Below are 18,346 nucleotides of genomic sequence, written 5' to 3' on the forward strand. Positions count from 1 at the left end.
ACCAATTGTATTCTATTAATTGGTTTGTAATTGGATGAACCAGCCACACTCCATTATCAGTTTCTAAATGGATCAAACGGAACTATACCCCACCTTCAGTTCAGCAATCACAAGAACATTAAAGGTTTCATTTTTGGTGTCAGTATCTCTTTAAGTTGGCCATATACGGAAAAACTGTTGTCGCCAAATGAGTGGATCTTTCCCTGATATGCTCGCCTTGGGGTGGGTGATATCAGATTGATCCGGTTGTTCTGCCTTAAGGGCAAATGATCGGATCAGATTGCCAGAATAGAGGCTGATGCACCTGACAGGATTATTAAACCTGTCCAATTGACATCTGCCCAATTTTCAGCCAGATATTGATGTGGCAGGCCTGTCTGAGGGCCCCATACGAGGGCTGATAATCTCCCAACAGCAGCTTTTATCACCCTGTGTATGGCCACCTAGAGGTTCATTCAATTGGGAATAAACATAAGGGGCTGATTTATTTTTGTTGACCTTTTTGTTTGTAGGACCCTACTGAGCAGCCAAATAGAGTGAAACCCAAGTTACACGCTGGGTAAATTTATATGTGGAATAATAACAATTACAAGAAATACTTTGCCTTGAACTTTTTTGTGTGTAAGGCTTCCACTCATGGGTGCCTGTGTGTGATGTTTCCAGGGTCGGACTGGGCCACCGGGACACCTGAAAAAATCCTAGTGGGCCCCAGCGGCCCCGACCCGACCCTTGCTGGTGCTCCCTCTGCCCTCCCCTGACGCAATAAATTTATGCGCTCACTGGGAGGACGTCGGGTGGGGGCCCCTGTGGGGGGTTAGGGGGGGCCCTGGGGCGTGGTGTTAGGGGACCGGCCAGTGGGGGCACCTGCAGGACCCCTGGGGCGGGAGCCCCGGTGGGCCCTCCACCCCCCCCAGTCCAACCCTGGATGCTGCCTATAGCAACCAATCAGATCTTTGCTTTTAATTTCTAACTTGTTAGTGACCATGCAAATCTAATTGCTGATTGGTTGCTATGGGCAACATCACCAGTGAGTTTAGCTTACACACTATAATAAATATGCCCCTGTGAAGGAAGAGCACCTATTCCCATGCTCTGGTACATAATTGCCTCCAGGATTAATTCATTAGGAACCAAGTGCCAAACACTTTGGAGGCTTCCATGGCATTAATCAGATTGCAGTTTATTGCCCGAAATCCCCTCTGTACAGATAGTTTGCAACCACATGTATGTTTAAGGGGTGGCTCACTTTTTTCATCAATGTTTAATATATTATAGAAAGGCCAATTCAAAGCAACTTTTCCATTGGTCTTTCATTTATAATTTTGTTTAGTTTTTGTATTGTTTGCTTTCTTCTTCTGTCTCTTTCCAGTTGTCAAATGGGGGTCACTGACCCCGGCAGCCAAAAACTATTGCTCTGTCAGGCTCCAGTTTTATTGTTATTGTTATTTTTTATTATTTATCTTGCTATTCATATACAGGTATGGGAGCTGTTATCCAGAATGCTTGGGACCAAGGGTATTCCGGATAAGGGGTCTTTCTGTAATTTGGATCTCCATACCTTAGGTCTACTAAAAAATCAATAAAATATGAATTAAACCCAATAGGATTGTTTTGCATCCAATAAGGATTATGTATATCTAAGCTGGGTACTGTTGTAGATATTGGTGTTTTAGGTTTACTGATTTATTGCTACAGAGAAAAAGGAAATCAGTTTTAAAATTCTGAATAATTTGATTAAAATGGAGTCTATGGGAGATGGGCTTTCTGGATAACGGGTTTCTGGATAAGGGATCCCATACCACTATTCATATTTCAGTCTCTCATTGAAACCACTCCCTGGTTGCTAAGGCAATTTAAACCCTAACAACCAGATAACTGAACAAAAAATTAAATAAATAAATTAAAAAAACAATAAAAAATAAAGACCAATTGCAAATATCACTCTCTACATCATACTAAAACTTAACTCAAAGGTGGACACCCCCTTTAGTTTCCTCTTCCAGACTGACACTTTCCAAGTGACAATTATTGACAAGTCCTTGTACAACTGGGTGGAGCAGGGGGTGTGACTTCACTAGTCCCACCCTCCTGTGGGAGGCCTGCAGCATTGTGATGGAAAGCCTGCTCATCGTTCCTGCTGCACTGCTTTTAGCATGGGGTTTGTATGTTTTTAATAGGGATGCACCGAACCCCCTTTTTTGGGTTCGGCCGAACCCCCAAATCCACCCTGATGGATACTGCCGAATCCCGAACCGAATCCTAATTAGCATCGGGAAAGGTAAAAAATTGCTGAAATTCCCCCACCACCACCACTATTTAACCCATCCAGATGTTAATTAGGATTAGGATTCGGTTCTGCCAGGACCGTGGTTTCGGCCGAAACCAAATTCTTCAAAAAAAGGCTTGATTTGACCCAAATCCTGAACCAAATCCAGGATTCAGTGCATCCCTAGTTTTTAATATGGATTTTCAAATAAAAATGTGATTTTTCTCTTGAATTTTAAAATATGCTTGACGATGGAATTAATTTCAACAGAAAAATAGCAACTTTTTTATTAAGTTTTATTTATTAATATGATTATTATTAACATTTATTTATAAAGTGCCAACATATCCCGCAGCGCTGTACAATAAGTGGGTTTCATACATGGGACATACAGAGTAACATATAAAGCAACCAATAACCGATACAGGAGGGGAAGGGAGCCCTGCCCAAAAGAGCTTACACTCTACATTATTATTATTATTAACATTTATTTATAAAGCGCCAACATATCCCGCAGCGCTGTACAATAAGTGGGTTACATACATTGGACATACAGAGTAACATATAAAGCAATCAGTAACCGATACAGGAGGGGAAGAGAGCCCTGCCCAAAAGAGCTTACACTCTACATTATTATTATTATTAACATTTATTTATAAAGCGCCAACATATCCCGCAGCACTGTACAATAAGTGGGTTACATACATTGGACATACAGAGTAACATATAAAGCAATCAGTAACCGATACAAGAGGTGAAGAGGGCCCTGCCCAAAAGAGCTTACACTCTACATTATTATTATTATTAACATTTATTTATAAAGCGCCAACATATCCCGCAGCGCTGTACAATAAGTGGGTTACATACATTGGACATACAGAGTAACATATAAAGCAATCAGTAACCGATACAAGAGGTGAAGAGAGCCCTGCCCAAAAAAGCTTACAGTCTATAAGGAGAAAGGGTTGAGACACAAGGGTTAATACACTGCGCAAACTAAAACTGTTGCAAGAAATGCAATGGGTTCGCAAATGGTATTTTGTTGTCAAGCAAATGCCGTTGCAACAGTGTTTTTCGCTAGCAACATTTATTACATTCCCCCATTTTTAAGGGGAAGTTAAATGTACTGTTTTTTTCTAGTTCACACATTTTCAAGGGGAAGATAAACCCATCATTATTTATTATTTCACACATTTTCAAGGGGAATGCTTCTACAAAGGCTGATGGAGCACTTCCTGTTTAGGAATAATAAAGACGATGCATGTAAATGAATGTCCATTCACATGTCACCATTTTTTTGAGAAATGGCAATATATTCTCGAAAATTTTGTAAAATTCTCAAATTGTTTCGAGCAGCTTTTGTACGATCAACGTACAAATTTTTGCGGCTACAGGTATGGGACCTGTTATCCAGAATGCTCGGGACCAAGGGTATTCCGGATAAGGGGTCTTTCCATAATTTGGATCTCCATACCTTAAGTCTACTAAAAAAACAATAAAATATTAAACCCAATAGGATTGTTTTGCCCCCAATAAGGATTATTTATATCTTAGTTGGAATCAAGTACAGGTACTGTTTTATTATTACAGAGAAAAGGGAATCATTTAACCATTAAATAAACCCAATAGGGCTGTTCTGCCCCCAATAAGGGGTAATTATATCTTAGTTGGGATCAAGTACAGGTACTGTTTTATTATTACAGAGAAAAGGGAATCATTTAACCATTAAATAAACCCAATAGGACTGTTCTGCCCCAATAAGGGGTAATTATATCTTAGTTGGGATCAAGTACAGGTACTGTTTTATTATTACAGAGAAAAGGGAATCATTTAACCATGAAATAAACCCAATAGGGCTGTTCTGCCCCCAATAAGGGGTAATTATATCTTAGTTGGGATCAAGTACAGGTACTGTTTTATTATTACAGAGAAAAGGGAATCATTTAACCATTAAATAAACCCAATAGGGCTGTTCTGCCCCCAATAAGGGGTAATTATATCTTAGTTGGGATCAAGTACAGGTACTGTTTTATTATTACAGAGAAAAGGGAATCATTTAACCATTAAATAAACCCAATAGGGCTGCTCTGCCCCCAATAAGGTGTAATTATATCTTAGTTGGGATAAAATACAAAGTATTATTACAGAGAAAAAGAAAATGCTTTTTAAAATTCTGAATTATTTGATTAAAATGGATTCTATGGGAGACAGGCTTTCCGTAATTCGAAGCTTTCTGGATAATGGGTTTACGGATAGTGATGGGCGAAATATTTTGCCAGGCATGGATTCGCTGCAAATTTCCATGTTTCGCCACTGGCGGATTGTTTAGCGAAATGGATGAAAAAATTTGCCACAGAAAAATTCGCCGCACGTCCAAAAATTGTCGCCGGAGTCAGAAAAGAATAGTCACGCATGACAAAATAATAGCCGTTGTCGACAAAAGAATAGCCGTGGGCGACAAAAGAATAGCCGTGGGCGACAAAAGAATAGCCGAGGATGACAAAAGAATAGTCGCGGGTGACAAAAGAATAGCCACAGGCGACAAAATAATAGCCGCGGGCTACAAAAGAATAGCCGCGGGCAACAATTTTTTTGCCGCGCGACATTTTCGCTGTTACGCGGATGTTTTGAAAGATTCGCGATTTTTTCGGTGAAGCGAAACGGAACAGATTCGCTCATCACTATTTACGGATACCGGATCCCATACCTGAATTACTAAATGTATCACTGATCGAATTTTTTTAATCCAAAAACTCTCAGGAGTTTATGGGAGTTTTTAAAAACAAAAAAAATATCCAATTTTCTAGTAAATCTGCCCCTTAGTGTGTGGTTTGCCCAGAAATGATTCCTGTGTTTGCTGTGCCCTATCACTGGGCTGGGCACTATATATTACATTAGACTTTCTGCATTATACCGTTACCAATTCCCGTCACACAAGCAATTTTTTTTTTGTCTTTGTTACAGAGATTTATGAACTTTAGACCTTTTTTTTTTGGCTAAAAGTTTTGATTTAGGAGTTTAAAATCCAAAGTACTGTTTATACTGCTGATGTTATCATTCATGTGTCTATCTAGAGCCCTGGGAGGCCAGGGGTGGCACAGACTGTAACAATACCCCCTGAAATTCCTGGAATTCCCGCTCTGAGGTTACAAAATCAGTGAGGACAAAACAGGCTGAGGGAAACAGTAGGAGACCGGACACCGAGGAGGAACAGTCACAGTTTATAGCCCAATGGAGCCTATTGGAGTTCTAGTATGTGTCCTGTGCTGTATTGTAGTAGGAGCCCAGCCATCAGGTAAGGGGTCCTTTATATTTCTCTTATATTAAAGAATCTTAGCAACCTGGAGTATATATCAGTGACTTTTGTCCTACATCCTTTCCCTTGAACCACCATTTTGTGATGGGCTGTGTGTTCCCTCAGAGATCACATGACCAGAAATAATGCAGCTCTAACTGTAACAGGATGTAGTGTGGGAGCAAAAGGCAGAACTCCCATTGCATTCATTGGCTGATGGGGCCTAGCATGTATGTGTGGTGGTTTTGCCGCCAAATTGGGCTACCAATTTAAAGCCCAGGCAGGCGGGTTTCCAAAGTGAAACCCGCCAAGGTACAGATTTGGGCTATTTTTTGGAGCCTTGGCGGGTTTGTAGTTTGTAGAGTGTGGAAACTAGCCAAAGTTTTTTCCCCTAGTAAACCTGACATGTCTGTCCTATTGTATGCTGGGTAATGTAGTTTGTATCTAACAATTAGCCTACAGCTAGGATTAACATAAAACTACAATAACCAGCATGCAATTGGACAGTATAGACAGAGGCTCCCATTTCAATTCTATTCAGGCTCAACCTGTCTGTTCTACACCCTGCTCCCTGCTCCATAGGGTGTGAGATTGTACCATTACTTTCTACTGTGATGTGGGGGGGGCTGTCATTTGTTACTTTCTGCAGTTGATCCTTATCTTGGGGCTGTTGAGAGTTGTAGTTCAACGCACCCATATGTACATCAAGTCTGGGGTTAATGCAACATTCAGAATCCATTTCTGTAGTGACTTCCCAGCTGGACTGGGCACAGAGGGCATTATCAGCCTTCCCAGTAACTGGAGAGGGGGCACAGGGCTTGGGTAGTGATTATACGCTTTAAAAACGTTTCCCATATATACCTTTATTTTTTAGAATTTTTTTTCATTGCACATATTGGGCTATTTTCGGGCTACTTTCCAAGTGGCTTTTGGCTAGTTTTGGGCTGGTTTTAGAACTGACTTTGGCTGGTTTGGAAAAATAAATCTGGCAACCCTGATTTACGATTACCCAATAACACAGGTATAGGACCTGTTATCCAGAATGCTTGGGGCAGTAAAAAAAACTTGCTCTGTGAGGCTAGGCTTTTATTCCTACTGTTACTTTTTATTACTTATCTTTCTATTTAGGCCCTCCTCTATTCATATTCCTGTCTCGCTTTCAAACCACTGCCTGGTTGCTAGGTTAAATTGGACTATAGCAACCAGATAGCTGCTGAAATTCCAAATCGGAAGAGCTGATATACAAAACTGCAATTTTGGTGAATAGCATGTGGATGGGCACAATTCTGTGTCTATTGTTAACGTTTGCATTGCGTCTCGGTTTTCATATGATCATTTTTTTTCTCATCAGACAACAAGTGTGAGAATCCTAAGCTGGAACATGGAAGACTTTTTCCCTGGTTATTCTCAGACCTGTCAATAAACACGGCAATTAGATATCGATGTGATGAAGGTTATGTTGCGGCAAACCAAGTCAGTAAAAGTTATGGATCAGCCAAATGCACCAACACTGGGTGGGACCCTGAACCCAAGTGCTTGGGTAAGTACCATCCGCACCCAACCTGCTTTCTTTCATTCAGGGTCTGACTGGGGGGTGCGGGGCCCACCGGACTGCTGCCCCAGGGGCCCCTGCACCCCCTTGGAGCCCCTGCTGTGGCCTTCACATCCCCCACAGAGGCCCCCATGACCTGTCCATCCCACTCCCATAATTTAAACTTACCCTTAGCATGATCAGGTCGGGTTTTTACCCTGTGCCCCGGCGACCCAGTCTGGCCCTGCTTTCATTAAACCTTAGCTAAAGGGACAATGGTTTTTCTTTTTATATCTGCCTTACATTTAAGACCTAAAAGGGTTGTTCACCCCTTGAGTTAACTTTTACAGTAATATTATGTAGAGAATAATATTCTGAGACAAATTGCAATTGGTCTTGATTTGACTTATTATTTGTGGGTTTTTTTTTAGCTGTTTCATTTTCAGCTCAGCAGCTCTCCAGTTTGGAGTTTCATCAGTTATTTGGTTGCTAAGGTCCACGTTACCTTAGCAACTAGGGAGTGGTTTAGATGACAGACTGTTATATGAATAGGAGCGGGTCTGAATAGAAAAGAAAGTTACAAAAAGTAACAATAAAACTGTCACAGAGCAACAGTTTGTGGCTGCCAGCGTCAGTGACCCCCATTTAAAAACTGCAAAGAATCAGAAGAAAAAGGCAAATAATTCAAAAACTATAACAAATAAATAATGAAGACCAATTGTAAAATTGCTTAGAATAGGTCATAATATAACATACTAAAAGTTAGCATTAAGGTGACTTAATAAATCTGCCCCTTAGTGCGCCCAAGGTACCCCAGTCTGATATTGTCTCTAGCCCCCCAATTAACCTTCTGCTTGCCAAGGTCACAGACCCTAGATACAAGGTGCAATTATAAAATGAAAACCGACCACATTTAAAGGCAATTGAAAGAACCCCATTGGTGACACACCGGTGCTTGAGTATTTCTGTTCCCTCTCTTCCTTAGGGCCATGCTCTACTTCCAAGGAGGACATGAACGCAAATGGTATTAGAACGGGCTTCGTTTTTTTGTGGACAAGGTCCCCAATAGAACATGGAGACAGCATTTTATTTAGATGTGTGCCAGGATATGGGATATCTGATCCCAGCCTGTTAAGGGTGCAGTGCAATGATGGCGTTATCCCTTACCCTAAGTGCACCAAATTAGGTAAGTGCCTGTGCCCCTGGGCATGTCATTTAATTAGTTCCAAAAATATCCATGACACTGTTACACAGCAAATAATTCCCTCTGCCATTTAACATTTTATTCTTAAACCAACAAATGTATTTGTAGCTGTAATATTGGTGTGTAGGAGCCATCTCAGTGCCTTGTGCCTGAGTCTGAGCTTTCAGCCAGCGCTACACATTAGAACTGCTTTCAGCTAACCTATTGTTTCTCCTACTCCCATGTAACTGGAGGAGTCCCAAGCCGGACTTGGATTTCTTACTATTGAGTGCTATTCTGATACCTACTGGGAGCTGCTATCTTGCTCCCTTCCCATTGTTCTGCTGATCGGCTGCTGGGGGTGAGGGGGGGGGATATCACTCCAACTTGCAGCGCAGCAGTAAAGTGTGCCTGACTCTGAGCTTTCAGAAGGAGCCAGCGCTACACATTAGAACTGCTTTCAGCAAACCTATTGTTTCTCCTACTCCCATGTTACTGGAGGAGTCCCAAGCCGGACTTGGATTTCTTACTATTGAGTGCTATTCTGATACCTACTGGGAGCTGCTATCTTGCTCCCTTCCCATTGTTCTGCTGATCAGCTGCTGGGGGTGAGGGGGGGGATATCACTCCAACTTGCAGCGCAGCAGTAAAGTGTGCCTGAGTCTGAGCTTTCAGCCAGCGCTACACATTAGAACTGCTTTCAGCTAACCTATTGTTTCTCCTACTCCCATGTAACTGGAGGAGTCCCAAGCCGGACTTGGATTTCTTACTATTGAGTGCTATTCTGATACCTACTGGGAGCTGCTATCTTGCTCCCTTCCCATTGTTCTGCTGATTGGCTGCTGGGGGGGAGGGGGGATATCACTCCAACTTGCAGCACAGCAGTTAAGTGTGACTGACGTTTATCAGAGCACAGGTCACATGGCTGTGGCACCCTGGGAAATGAAGAATATGGTTCTTGCTGCCCTCTATTTAGTTATATCATATGAACCCTGCCAGTTTTACCTTTTTTTTAGATTTGCTTATCAAACAAAGGGCCAGATTTCTGCCACTTTCTATTTCTATGGAATTTTGAGAGACATTTACTGAAGGGTGAATTCTCACTCTAATCCATTAACATGAAAATGTAGAATTTCTGCTCCACTGTTGGAAACTTTTTGAAGCTCTATAATTAAGTGAATGCACCACCTACCTTCCTCCATGTGGCTTGAGCAACAGGGGGTGGAGGGAGCGGGGATCGGGCCTGAGTTGGTGGGACCCATTGGGTTTTTCCCCCAGTGCCTCTCCAGCCCAATCCGACCCTAATAATGTTACATTAATGGGACCCTTGTATGAGAGGTGTACAGGCCGTACCCTCTCACTGGTGCTCACCTACCGGCACCTCATCAGCTGAAGTCTGTCAGGGAATGCTGAGCTACAGATGGAGCTCACATTATCATAACAGTCTCTTTGTTTTCCATTGTAGTGAATGTGTTTGCTGTGTAACATGTTAAGCCAAAAATGCACCATCTAACCAGTTCCACTCATTGAGTAGATATTCAGGATCAATCACATTTTACATTTCTTTCTCTTAGAGGGCTGCGGGCCCCCACCAATAGTGCTGCACGGGGAAACAGTACAAGACCGAGTGAAGTCATATGAACACGGCTCAGTAATGACGTATAAGTGCCCACTATCCTATACACTTGAAGGAAACCAAAACATTACATGTAGAAATGGGAAATGGGATGATCTACCGGCCTGCAAAGGTACGTGCACAGACTCCTCCATAGAGCTACAGCTTGGGCCCAATTGGCACAGTATGCATATTGTGAGAACCAGTAGAAGCTCCTTGGGATGTCAATATTAGGTGACCACACCACATCCCAAGTGTAAAGAATGAAGGAAAAAAGTCCCGTTTACTTCTCTAAATGATTAAGGATGTAGGAGAAGACCCTGGAGCAAAGTGGCCCTGTAAAGTTAAGGGCTAAGAAGGAGACAAATTAAAGAAAAAGGCCAACCAGGTTAGGGATCCAAAGCTGAGGCACTTTAGCAGCAAGGGGGTTGCCAGTGTTGTGTGGCCCAAGAGATTAAGGTCCACCAATAAGAGGGTTGGTGTTAGTAATATGGTACTATTCATCTTCTTTAAACCTAGGGGCAGTCAACTCAGGAGAAAGGTGGACCCCTGGTTGTCCACTTGAGGGAGTGTCTATCAAGAGCTGAAGGCACCACTGAATCTGAGCAATAACCCGTAGTCATTGATGTTATAATATCATTGTTTCCCATGTTTATTTCCTAAACGCACTAGCTCCCATTAAACAAATTACATAGCAATGGCGTTGCACCAAATAAATGCGACTAACCCCGAGATGCCATTAGAGATTTCCTTTCTATCTGAGCGAGACAGGCTTCACACCAAGCAGCTACCATAGGTGGCTTTAAAACCCGCAGACTTATAGTCACATATTAGGGCTAAATTACACCTTTTTATATAATTACCCGGAAGATCTTCTGGAAGTGGTCAAAAGCCACTGCTGCCATGATATTTGCTCATGTAACTATTGTGAAAAATATCAATAAAACGTTCATTTAGGGGCTCATTTACTAACCACTGATTTTGTATTTTAAACTCGATTCGGATCTTTTTTTAAAAGGTTGCAGAGAAAAAAATTCTGCAACTTTTCCGAGTTTTACTATGCGTTTAAACACCTAAAAATCTTAAACTTGTCGCGTTCATGTAGAAGTCAATGACAAAAGTCCCTTCCCTTTCCTTGAAATTCTGTCTTTTGACTTGACTTTAGAGATGTCGCTGGGTTTTTTCCGAAAAACGCGACTCTTTCTGAATTGTTGCAGCCACAATTTTAAAAAGTTGCTGTTTTTGCTGCGACAATCCGAAAGTCACATGTTTTGCAACTTTTTAGTAAACATTAGACACTAGGGAAAACGAGTTTGGTTTGGCAGGAAAGAATGAATAGAAAAGTTTCCAGAATGAAAGATAAAAATAAATATTAGAATACATAGATACACAGAAAGGGGTTGTGGGAGCACTCCAAGGCTAAATAGAGTATACAAATACAATGGAAGTGCAACTGATCTGGCCAAATTAACTACAACCATACAAAAAGAGAGGGGGATTGATCAATGCACATTCCCTGGTTCCCTGGTTAATGGGCAGTCTTCTCCTTTACAAGCCGCAAGCGGGGGAGGATTAAGCCTGTAGAACCAAGCTGTGGTCCTGCCAATCTCTCTATATAAAAGCAAAAGGTACGTGAGTGACTAAGCCCCCAGGTCAAGAATGGCAACAGTGCACGGGAGTGCCTGCCTTTGAAAAATATGACCAGAGGTAAATAGATAGAACCACCATACGGGGTTTACCTTGACGCGGTATGGGGGCTTACCAATCTTATGATCATAATTTTGTAACTAAAAACCCCTGTTTTTTTGTAAATACATGCACTAGCATAGACAATTTACTTATGAAACAGGGGGCCAGGGAATGTGCATTGATCAATCCCCCTCTCTTTTTGTATGCTTATATTTGAATATATCCACAAAATCAATAAGGTTCCTGATTGCTGGGGTCGCTGACGCTCGTTCTAACATGCACTGCAGAACGGACCATAGAGAGATGCAGAGAAGAAAGGCAGGAACCACTCAGGAACCCACTAACACATGAGTATTTCTGGTTTGTATCTGCTTTAGGGCCGTGCAGGCTTTCTGAGGAAGAGATGGAAGCAAACGGTATCAGAGGTGGCTTGTTTCTCTGGTGGAGACAGTCGACATTACATCACGGAGACAGGGTCTCATTTAGATGTGTGCGGGGATACGATATATCCGATTTCAAGCTATTAAGAGTACAATGTGATAACGGCGTTATCCCTTACCCTAAGTGCAGCAAGCCAGGTAAGTACTCATTTGGGGTTCATTTTGTCACTCAAAGCCTTTCCTTTTTTAAAGGGTTTGTTCGCCTTCAAGTTAACTTTGAGTATGTTATAGAAAGGGCTATTCTTAGCTAGTTTTCAATTGGTCTTCATTCTTTATTTGTTATATTTGCTGGAGTCTCCTGACTCTTTCCAGCTTTCAAATGGGGGTCACTGCCAAAAAACCATTGCTCTGTGAGGCTACAATTCTATTGTTATTGTCACTTTGTATTACTTATCTTTCTATTTAGGCCCTACTCTATTCATATTCCTGTCTCTTTCAAACCACTGCCTGGTTGCTAGCTTCAATTGGACCCTAGCAACCAGATGGCTGCAGAAATTCCAAACTAGAAAGCTGATGAAAAAAAGCCAAATAGCTAAATAATAAAACACAAATAATAAAAAAAAAAAATGAAGACCAATTGCAAATTGTCTCAGGATAGCACTCTCTACATCGTACTGAAAGTTAACTACATCTACATACAGATATTTGTGTCATGTCCTGGGACATTACTAGGACCTTTTTTTCCCACCAGGTGAATATTTTTATTTCTGTTATTTGCTGTAAAAGTATAAGGGCATGAAAATGCAATGGACTTGAGCTGCTGGAATAATGAGATTTCAATAGCATTTTGCTACTTTAATTGAAGTTTCATTACAAATTCTATAACACTTATCCAACTTACTCACAACTTTTTAAGGCATTATACATAGGCATTTTTGATGTCAAAAGACGGAGGTAAGAATTTTTTAACTTCAGCTTTTTAAACTTGCACCCTCTACCTGATATACAACAACAAAAGATCCTCTGCGCTCACATATAATCAAAATATATATAACATTAAGACATTCTGTGCATTAAGCTACCAAGCAATGCCCTCCCCTTTAAGCAAAGCATAACAGTTATTGTTTGCCCATATATTGCAATATACTCACCCCTGGTCTGGCCTGTCCTACACTCACTCACCCCCGGTCTGGCCTGTCCTACACTCACTCACCCCCGGTCTGGCCTGTCCTACACTCACTCACCCCCGGTCTGGCCTGTCCTACACTCACTCACCCCCGGTCTGGCCTGTCCTACACTCACTCACCCCCGGCCTGGCCTGTCCTACACTCACTCACCCCCGGCCTGGCCTGTCCTACACTCACTCACCCCCGGCCTGGCCTGTCCTACACTCACTCACCCCCGGCCTGGCCTGTCCTACACTCACTCACCCCCGGTCTGGCCTGTCCTACACTCACTCACCCCCGGTCTGGCCTGTCCTACACTCACTCACCCCCGGTCTGGCCTGTCCTACACTCACTCACCCCCGGTCTGGCCTGTCCTACACTCACTCACCCCCGGTCTGGCCTGTCCTACACTCACTCACCCCCGGTCTGGCCTGTCCTACACTCACTCACCCCCAGTCTGGCCTGTCCTACACTCACTCACTCCCCGTCTGGCCTGTCCTACACTCACTCCCCCCCGGTCTGGCCAGTCCTACACTCACTCACCCCCAGTCTGGCCAGTCCTACACTCACTCACCCCCGGTCTGGCCAGTCCTACACTCACTCACCCCCGGTCTGGCCTGTCCTACACTCACTCACCCCCGGTCTGGCCAGTCCTACACTCACTCACCCCCGGTCTGGCCTGTCCTACACTCACTCACCCCCGGTCTGGCCTGTCCTACACTCACTCACCCCCGGTCTGGCCAGTCCTACACTCACTCACCCCCGGTCTGGCCAGTCCTACACTCATTCACCCCCGGTCTGGTCTGTCCTACACTCACTCACCCCTGGTCTGGCCAGTCCTACACTCACTCACCCCCGGTCTGGCCTGTCCTACACTCACTCACCCCCGGTCTGGCCAGTCCTACACTCACTCACCCCCGGTCCTACACTCACGTTGGCCTGTTGGGCCAATAAAAGGTGACTGTAGCTGGGAAGGGTGGGAGCTACAACATGGAGCTGACAACTACTCCTGTAGAAACTATAGCAAGTAAAGATTTTTTGATGTATAGTATATGAGACAGTTGTGTATATGTGTGAACCTTTGCTAAAGGTCCTGAATACAGTCTAATACAGGTATAGGACCCGTTATCCAGAAAGCTCGGGACCAAGGGTATTCCGGATAAGGGATCTTTCCGTAATTTGGATCTCCATACCTTAAGTCTACTAAAAATTAAATAAAACATTAATTAAACCCAATAGGATTGTTTTGCATCCAATAAGGATTAATTATATCTTAGTTGGAATCAGTTACAAGGTACAGTTTTATTATTACAGAGAAAAAGGAAATCAGTTTTAAAATTCTGAATTATTTGATTAAAATGAAGTCTATGGGAGACAGGCTTTCCGTAATTCGGAGCTTTCTGGATAATGGTTTCCAGATAAGGGATCCCATACCTGAATGACCATGCAAGATTCAGCATAATACATTTATATGGTGCATATAAAACCAATGAGATTGTATGTAACAACATAGCAACCTAATATTTCTTCTTAGAGAGCTGCGGGCCCCCACCAGTAGTGCCACACGGGGAAACAGTACAAGACCGAGTGAAGTCGTATGAACACGGCTCAGTAATGACGTATAAGTGCCCACAATACTATGCACTTGAAGGAAACCAAAATGTTACGTGTAGAAGTGGAAAATGGGATGATCCACCGGCCTGCAGAGGTACATGAACGGGTTATTTTGTAAATGTACCATGAAATCATGTTCAATGTTTGGTCAATCAATGTTTTACTAAAATATGACTGAAAATGGGCTGTTGGTGATTATAGAAAACTGTACAGGGTTGGGGGAAGCTGCTTGTGGGCCTTCCAATCAGAAGTCATCAGTTGCTGCAGGAGGGATGCTGACCTGCTACAGCCATGCTGTGTTTTGCCAGCGAGTACAGTAGATCTATGGATCAAAGTGGAAATGTAGAATCTATACAGATACCAAAAAGAACCTGGGTTAGGTCTATAAAAATTAAGCTTTCTCCCAACAAGAGTTTTACCATAATGGTTTTATGTTCCACTCACACAGATTAACCAAAAAAGTGTGTTTGGTTGTGAACTTTGGAAACTCGCTAATATAGAATTTCGGGTGGGTGGTCTTCCGAACGTTTAGTAGGTCTGCTGGTGGGCAGCAAACCACCAATAACAACTCCCCATTGATTAAAGGAGAAGGAAAGGTAAAAACTAAGTAAGCTTTATCAGAAAGGTCTATTTAAATACAGCCATAAACAGAAAAGCTGCACTGAGTTCACTATCAAAAGAAACACAGAATTTCTTTCTTCTTTTGTGTATACATGTTGTTCTGTATCAGACTTCCTGCTCTCAGAAAAATCCTTCAGGGCACGGTTTGCTCCTCTCTCATCCTCCCACCCCCTCCCTTCTCCTGCTCCCCCTCCCATCATCTCTCACTCCCCCTCCCATCTCTGTTTGCTCCCCCTCCCAACTGTGCTGTAATCTGAGCTACCAGCAGATAGAACTGCAGCACGGAAGCTACTGAGACCAAGCTAAAATGGCAGCTGCTATCTTTAACAAACAGAGGGAGCTTCTAGGGATGTTTAGTCAGGTATGATAATGCTTTCTGCAGAATAAATATAGTGTTCTAGGTGGCACTAATGTGGCAAATCTATTGGCAATAAAATGCCAAAATGCCTTTCCTTCTCCTTTAAAATAGTAACCTACAGGAGCTGCTGCTTCTTTGAATGACTCGCCAGTGCATCTAGAATCTAGAACCAATGAAATTAATAAGGAGCAACTTGGGCATTTTGTCACTCCCTGGCAGAGGTATTAAGCAAATGTCCTGAATTGCTCTGTGTGCCATTTCCCTACAGCATAGTTGTTTTTTACCAATAGTTTAATGCCATGGAACATTTTGTAATACTGGTGGGATTTCAAAAGGGAGTATCAGTTGTCTCATCTCACTTATCCCTAACCTTATATTGTCTACAGTACCCCCTCAGACATGTATTGCTTCTGCACGGGCCATACCAAGACCAGAAAATGGGGGGTATCCTAGGTTGGCTGTGGTTCTGGGTTGGTGCAGTTACCCCGTGCTTTAGGTGTATTTTTCCTGGCCTTATTCTTTGTTGGGATTAAGTTGCCCTTTATGAACCTCTTGGAATAGTATAAGAACTTGCATTTGCCATATGTGTAATACAAACTGAAGTCTTTATTATACTAGGGATTTGTACACTGGCAAAGCCAGTGAGCATTCATTTTTTTATATTCTGTGGTGGTCACCCATATGTTCCTTTTTGCCATAAACTCTGTTTTGGTTTCTTGTCAGAGCCATGTGTAGTTAACAGCAAGGACGTGGAAGAAAACAATATCAGGCTGCTGTGGCTAGGCACTGAGAAACAATATGTCCAGCATGGAGATTACATTAGATTTCGTTGTTTAAGGGGATATGGGATTCCTGACTACAATATGCTCACAGTAAAGTGCCACCAAGGTATCGTGGCCTATCCCAAGTGCACTGCACAAGGTAAGCCATGGTAGGTACAGTAATATATGAGGACAACTCATTGATGTATTATTAAAAATGGAGGGCTGGAGCACATCGAAGGTCATCTGACTTAGATTGCCATCTTGGAGTCAGGAAGGAATTGTTTCCCCTCTGCTGCAAATTAGAGAGGCTTCAGATGTTTTTTTTTGCATTCCTCTGGATCAACTAGCAGTTAGGCAGGTTATATATAGGCATTATGGTTGAACGTGATGGGCGTATGTCTTTTGTCAACCTAACTTACTATGTTACTATGACTACTGCCCACAAGTTACCTTCAAAAATAGACAGGTTGGCAATAGGAATTGTGGTTGTGGGTATGGATACAGGCCAGTGGCTCTGCAGGTCTCACCGTTCTGAGCCTCATTTTCCACCTACCCCCACAACTGGATGAAATCACTTCTGTGTTTATCATATATCACTTATACCTTCCCCTCTGGTTTTATGGTAGATAGCTGGTAGAGGGTAAAGTTATGGATAGGCCCAAGCAGGTAACAAAGGGTCCAGATATGGGTGGGGGGTTAAATATGTAAGTCTCTATAGTAAAGCTCAACAAAGCTTGAGTTCAATGATCTTCTAGTTTTAAATCAAGATTTCTGACTGAGAATTAAATCTGCCTTATAGATCCCAACTTGTAGTCCCCCATAGCAATCAAGCAGCTGCTTCAGAGTGAAGACACATGGAGCTACTTAGTAGCAGCTACTTTTTCAAGGCTGCTAAATGCCAGAAAACACCCTGCCATAGACAGTACTGAGAACTGCCTTTGCAAAAACACACGTATAGACAGTTATCAATAAATGATCAGCGTTGTCTGTTTTAGTAGCCACAACAAGTAGCTGCTACTAGTAGCTCCGTGTGTCTTCACCCTTACATTTCTGACTGGTAGCAGTTCAATAAAAAACTTGTTGCCGACTGGCTACTGTGGAATAAATGTGCAATTAAGCACCATTGCTAGTAAATCAGCTCAATCACTATTAACGGCCACTTCTTTTTATTTCTTCTAGAATGAACATAATTGGGGCAACCGGCCAATGTGCCTATTTACTGGCAACTCTTCCACTTGCACCACATGTAACAAAAGGGAAGGAATATGCAGAAGTGAAACAAAGATTGATCTTTGAGTATTTTTACTTGCCATTGTATGTAAGATTTATGATAAAGGTGTTTCTTCCCTTATGTAAACCCATAAACTGGTGATAACATATTTCGTAACCACATTTTCTCAAATAAATTCACTACTGATTTTGTATTACGTGCAATTTTTTTAACATAATTTTATGATGGTCGGCCAGTACCCACAATTCCCAGCAGAATGTGTTGGGTTCATACAAATGAATGGATAATGTGCAACTTTGTGTCATCCCAATTGTTTCTGTTCATATTCTAAAACACCAGATGAAGATTGTGAACTTTTTCTGCTCTCGTTGTTGCTGATTCAGTTTTGTTTGAGAAACTCATAGTGACAATTTTATGACCCTTATCTAATTTGAGGGGCTGCTTAATGAAATAAGAAACCCTCAGGCAAAATTTTCTGTTATATTGCATACTGGATGCACCGAATCCAGGATTCGGTATGTATATCTTTATTTATAAAGCGCTACTTATGTACGCAGAGCTGTACAGTAGAATACATTAATACAAACAGGGGGTTATTAAGATAATAATAGATAAATACAGGGTATAACAATA

At 42.3% G+C, this 18,346-nt stretch overlaps 1 protein-coding gene across 2 annotated transcripts; it reads left to right on the plus strand.

Annotated features, from left to right (window-relative positions):
- The first annotated feature begins 5,391 nt into the window (after positions 1-5,391).
- Positions 5,392-17,906, plus strand: LOC100497957 (coagulation factor XIII B chain). Of its 2 annotated transcripts, none has more exons than XM_004919464.4 (8): positions 5,392-5,561; positions 6,913-7,101; positions 8,078-8,278; positions 9,850-10,023; positions 11,957-12,157; positions 14,660-14,833; positions 16,442-16,649; positions 17,662-17,906. In XM_004919464.4, coding segments are annotated over exons 1-8 (1,212 nt in total). In that variant the 5' UTR covers positions 5,392-5,497; the 3' UTR covers positions 17,663-17,906. The 2 variants fall into 2 exon arrangements, with proteins under 2 accessions (XP_004919521.1, XP_002938382.2); XM_002938336.5 differs by having other exon boundaries at positions 5,395-5,561; positions 16,442-16,639.
- Positions 17,907-18,346: the final 440 nt, after the last annotated feature.

Source organism: Xenopus tropicalis, chromosome 8 (genome assembly GCF_000004195.4).
Source record: "Xenopus tropicalis strain Nigerian chromosome 8, UCB_Xtro_10.0, whole genome shotgun sequence".
NCBI classification, from domain to species: Eukaryota; Metazoa; Chordata; class Amphibia; order Anura; family Pipidae; genus Xenopus; species Xenopus tropicalis.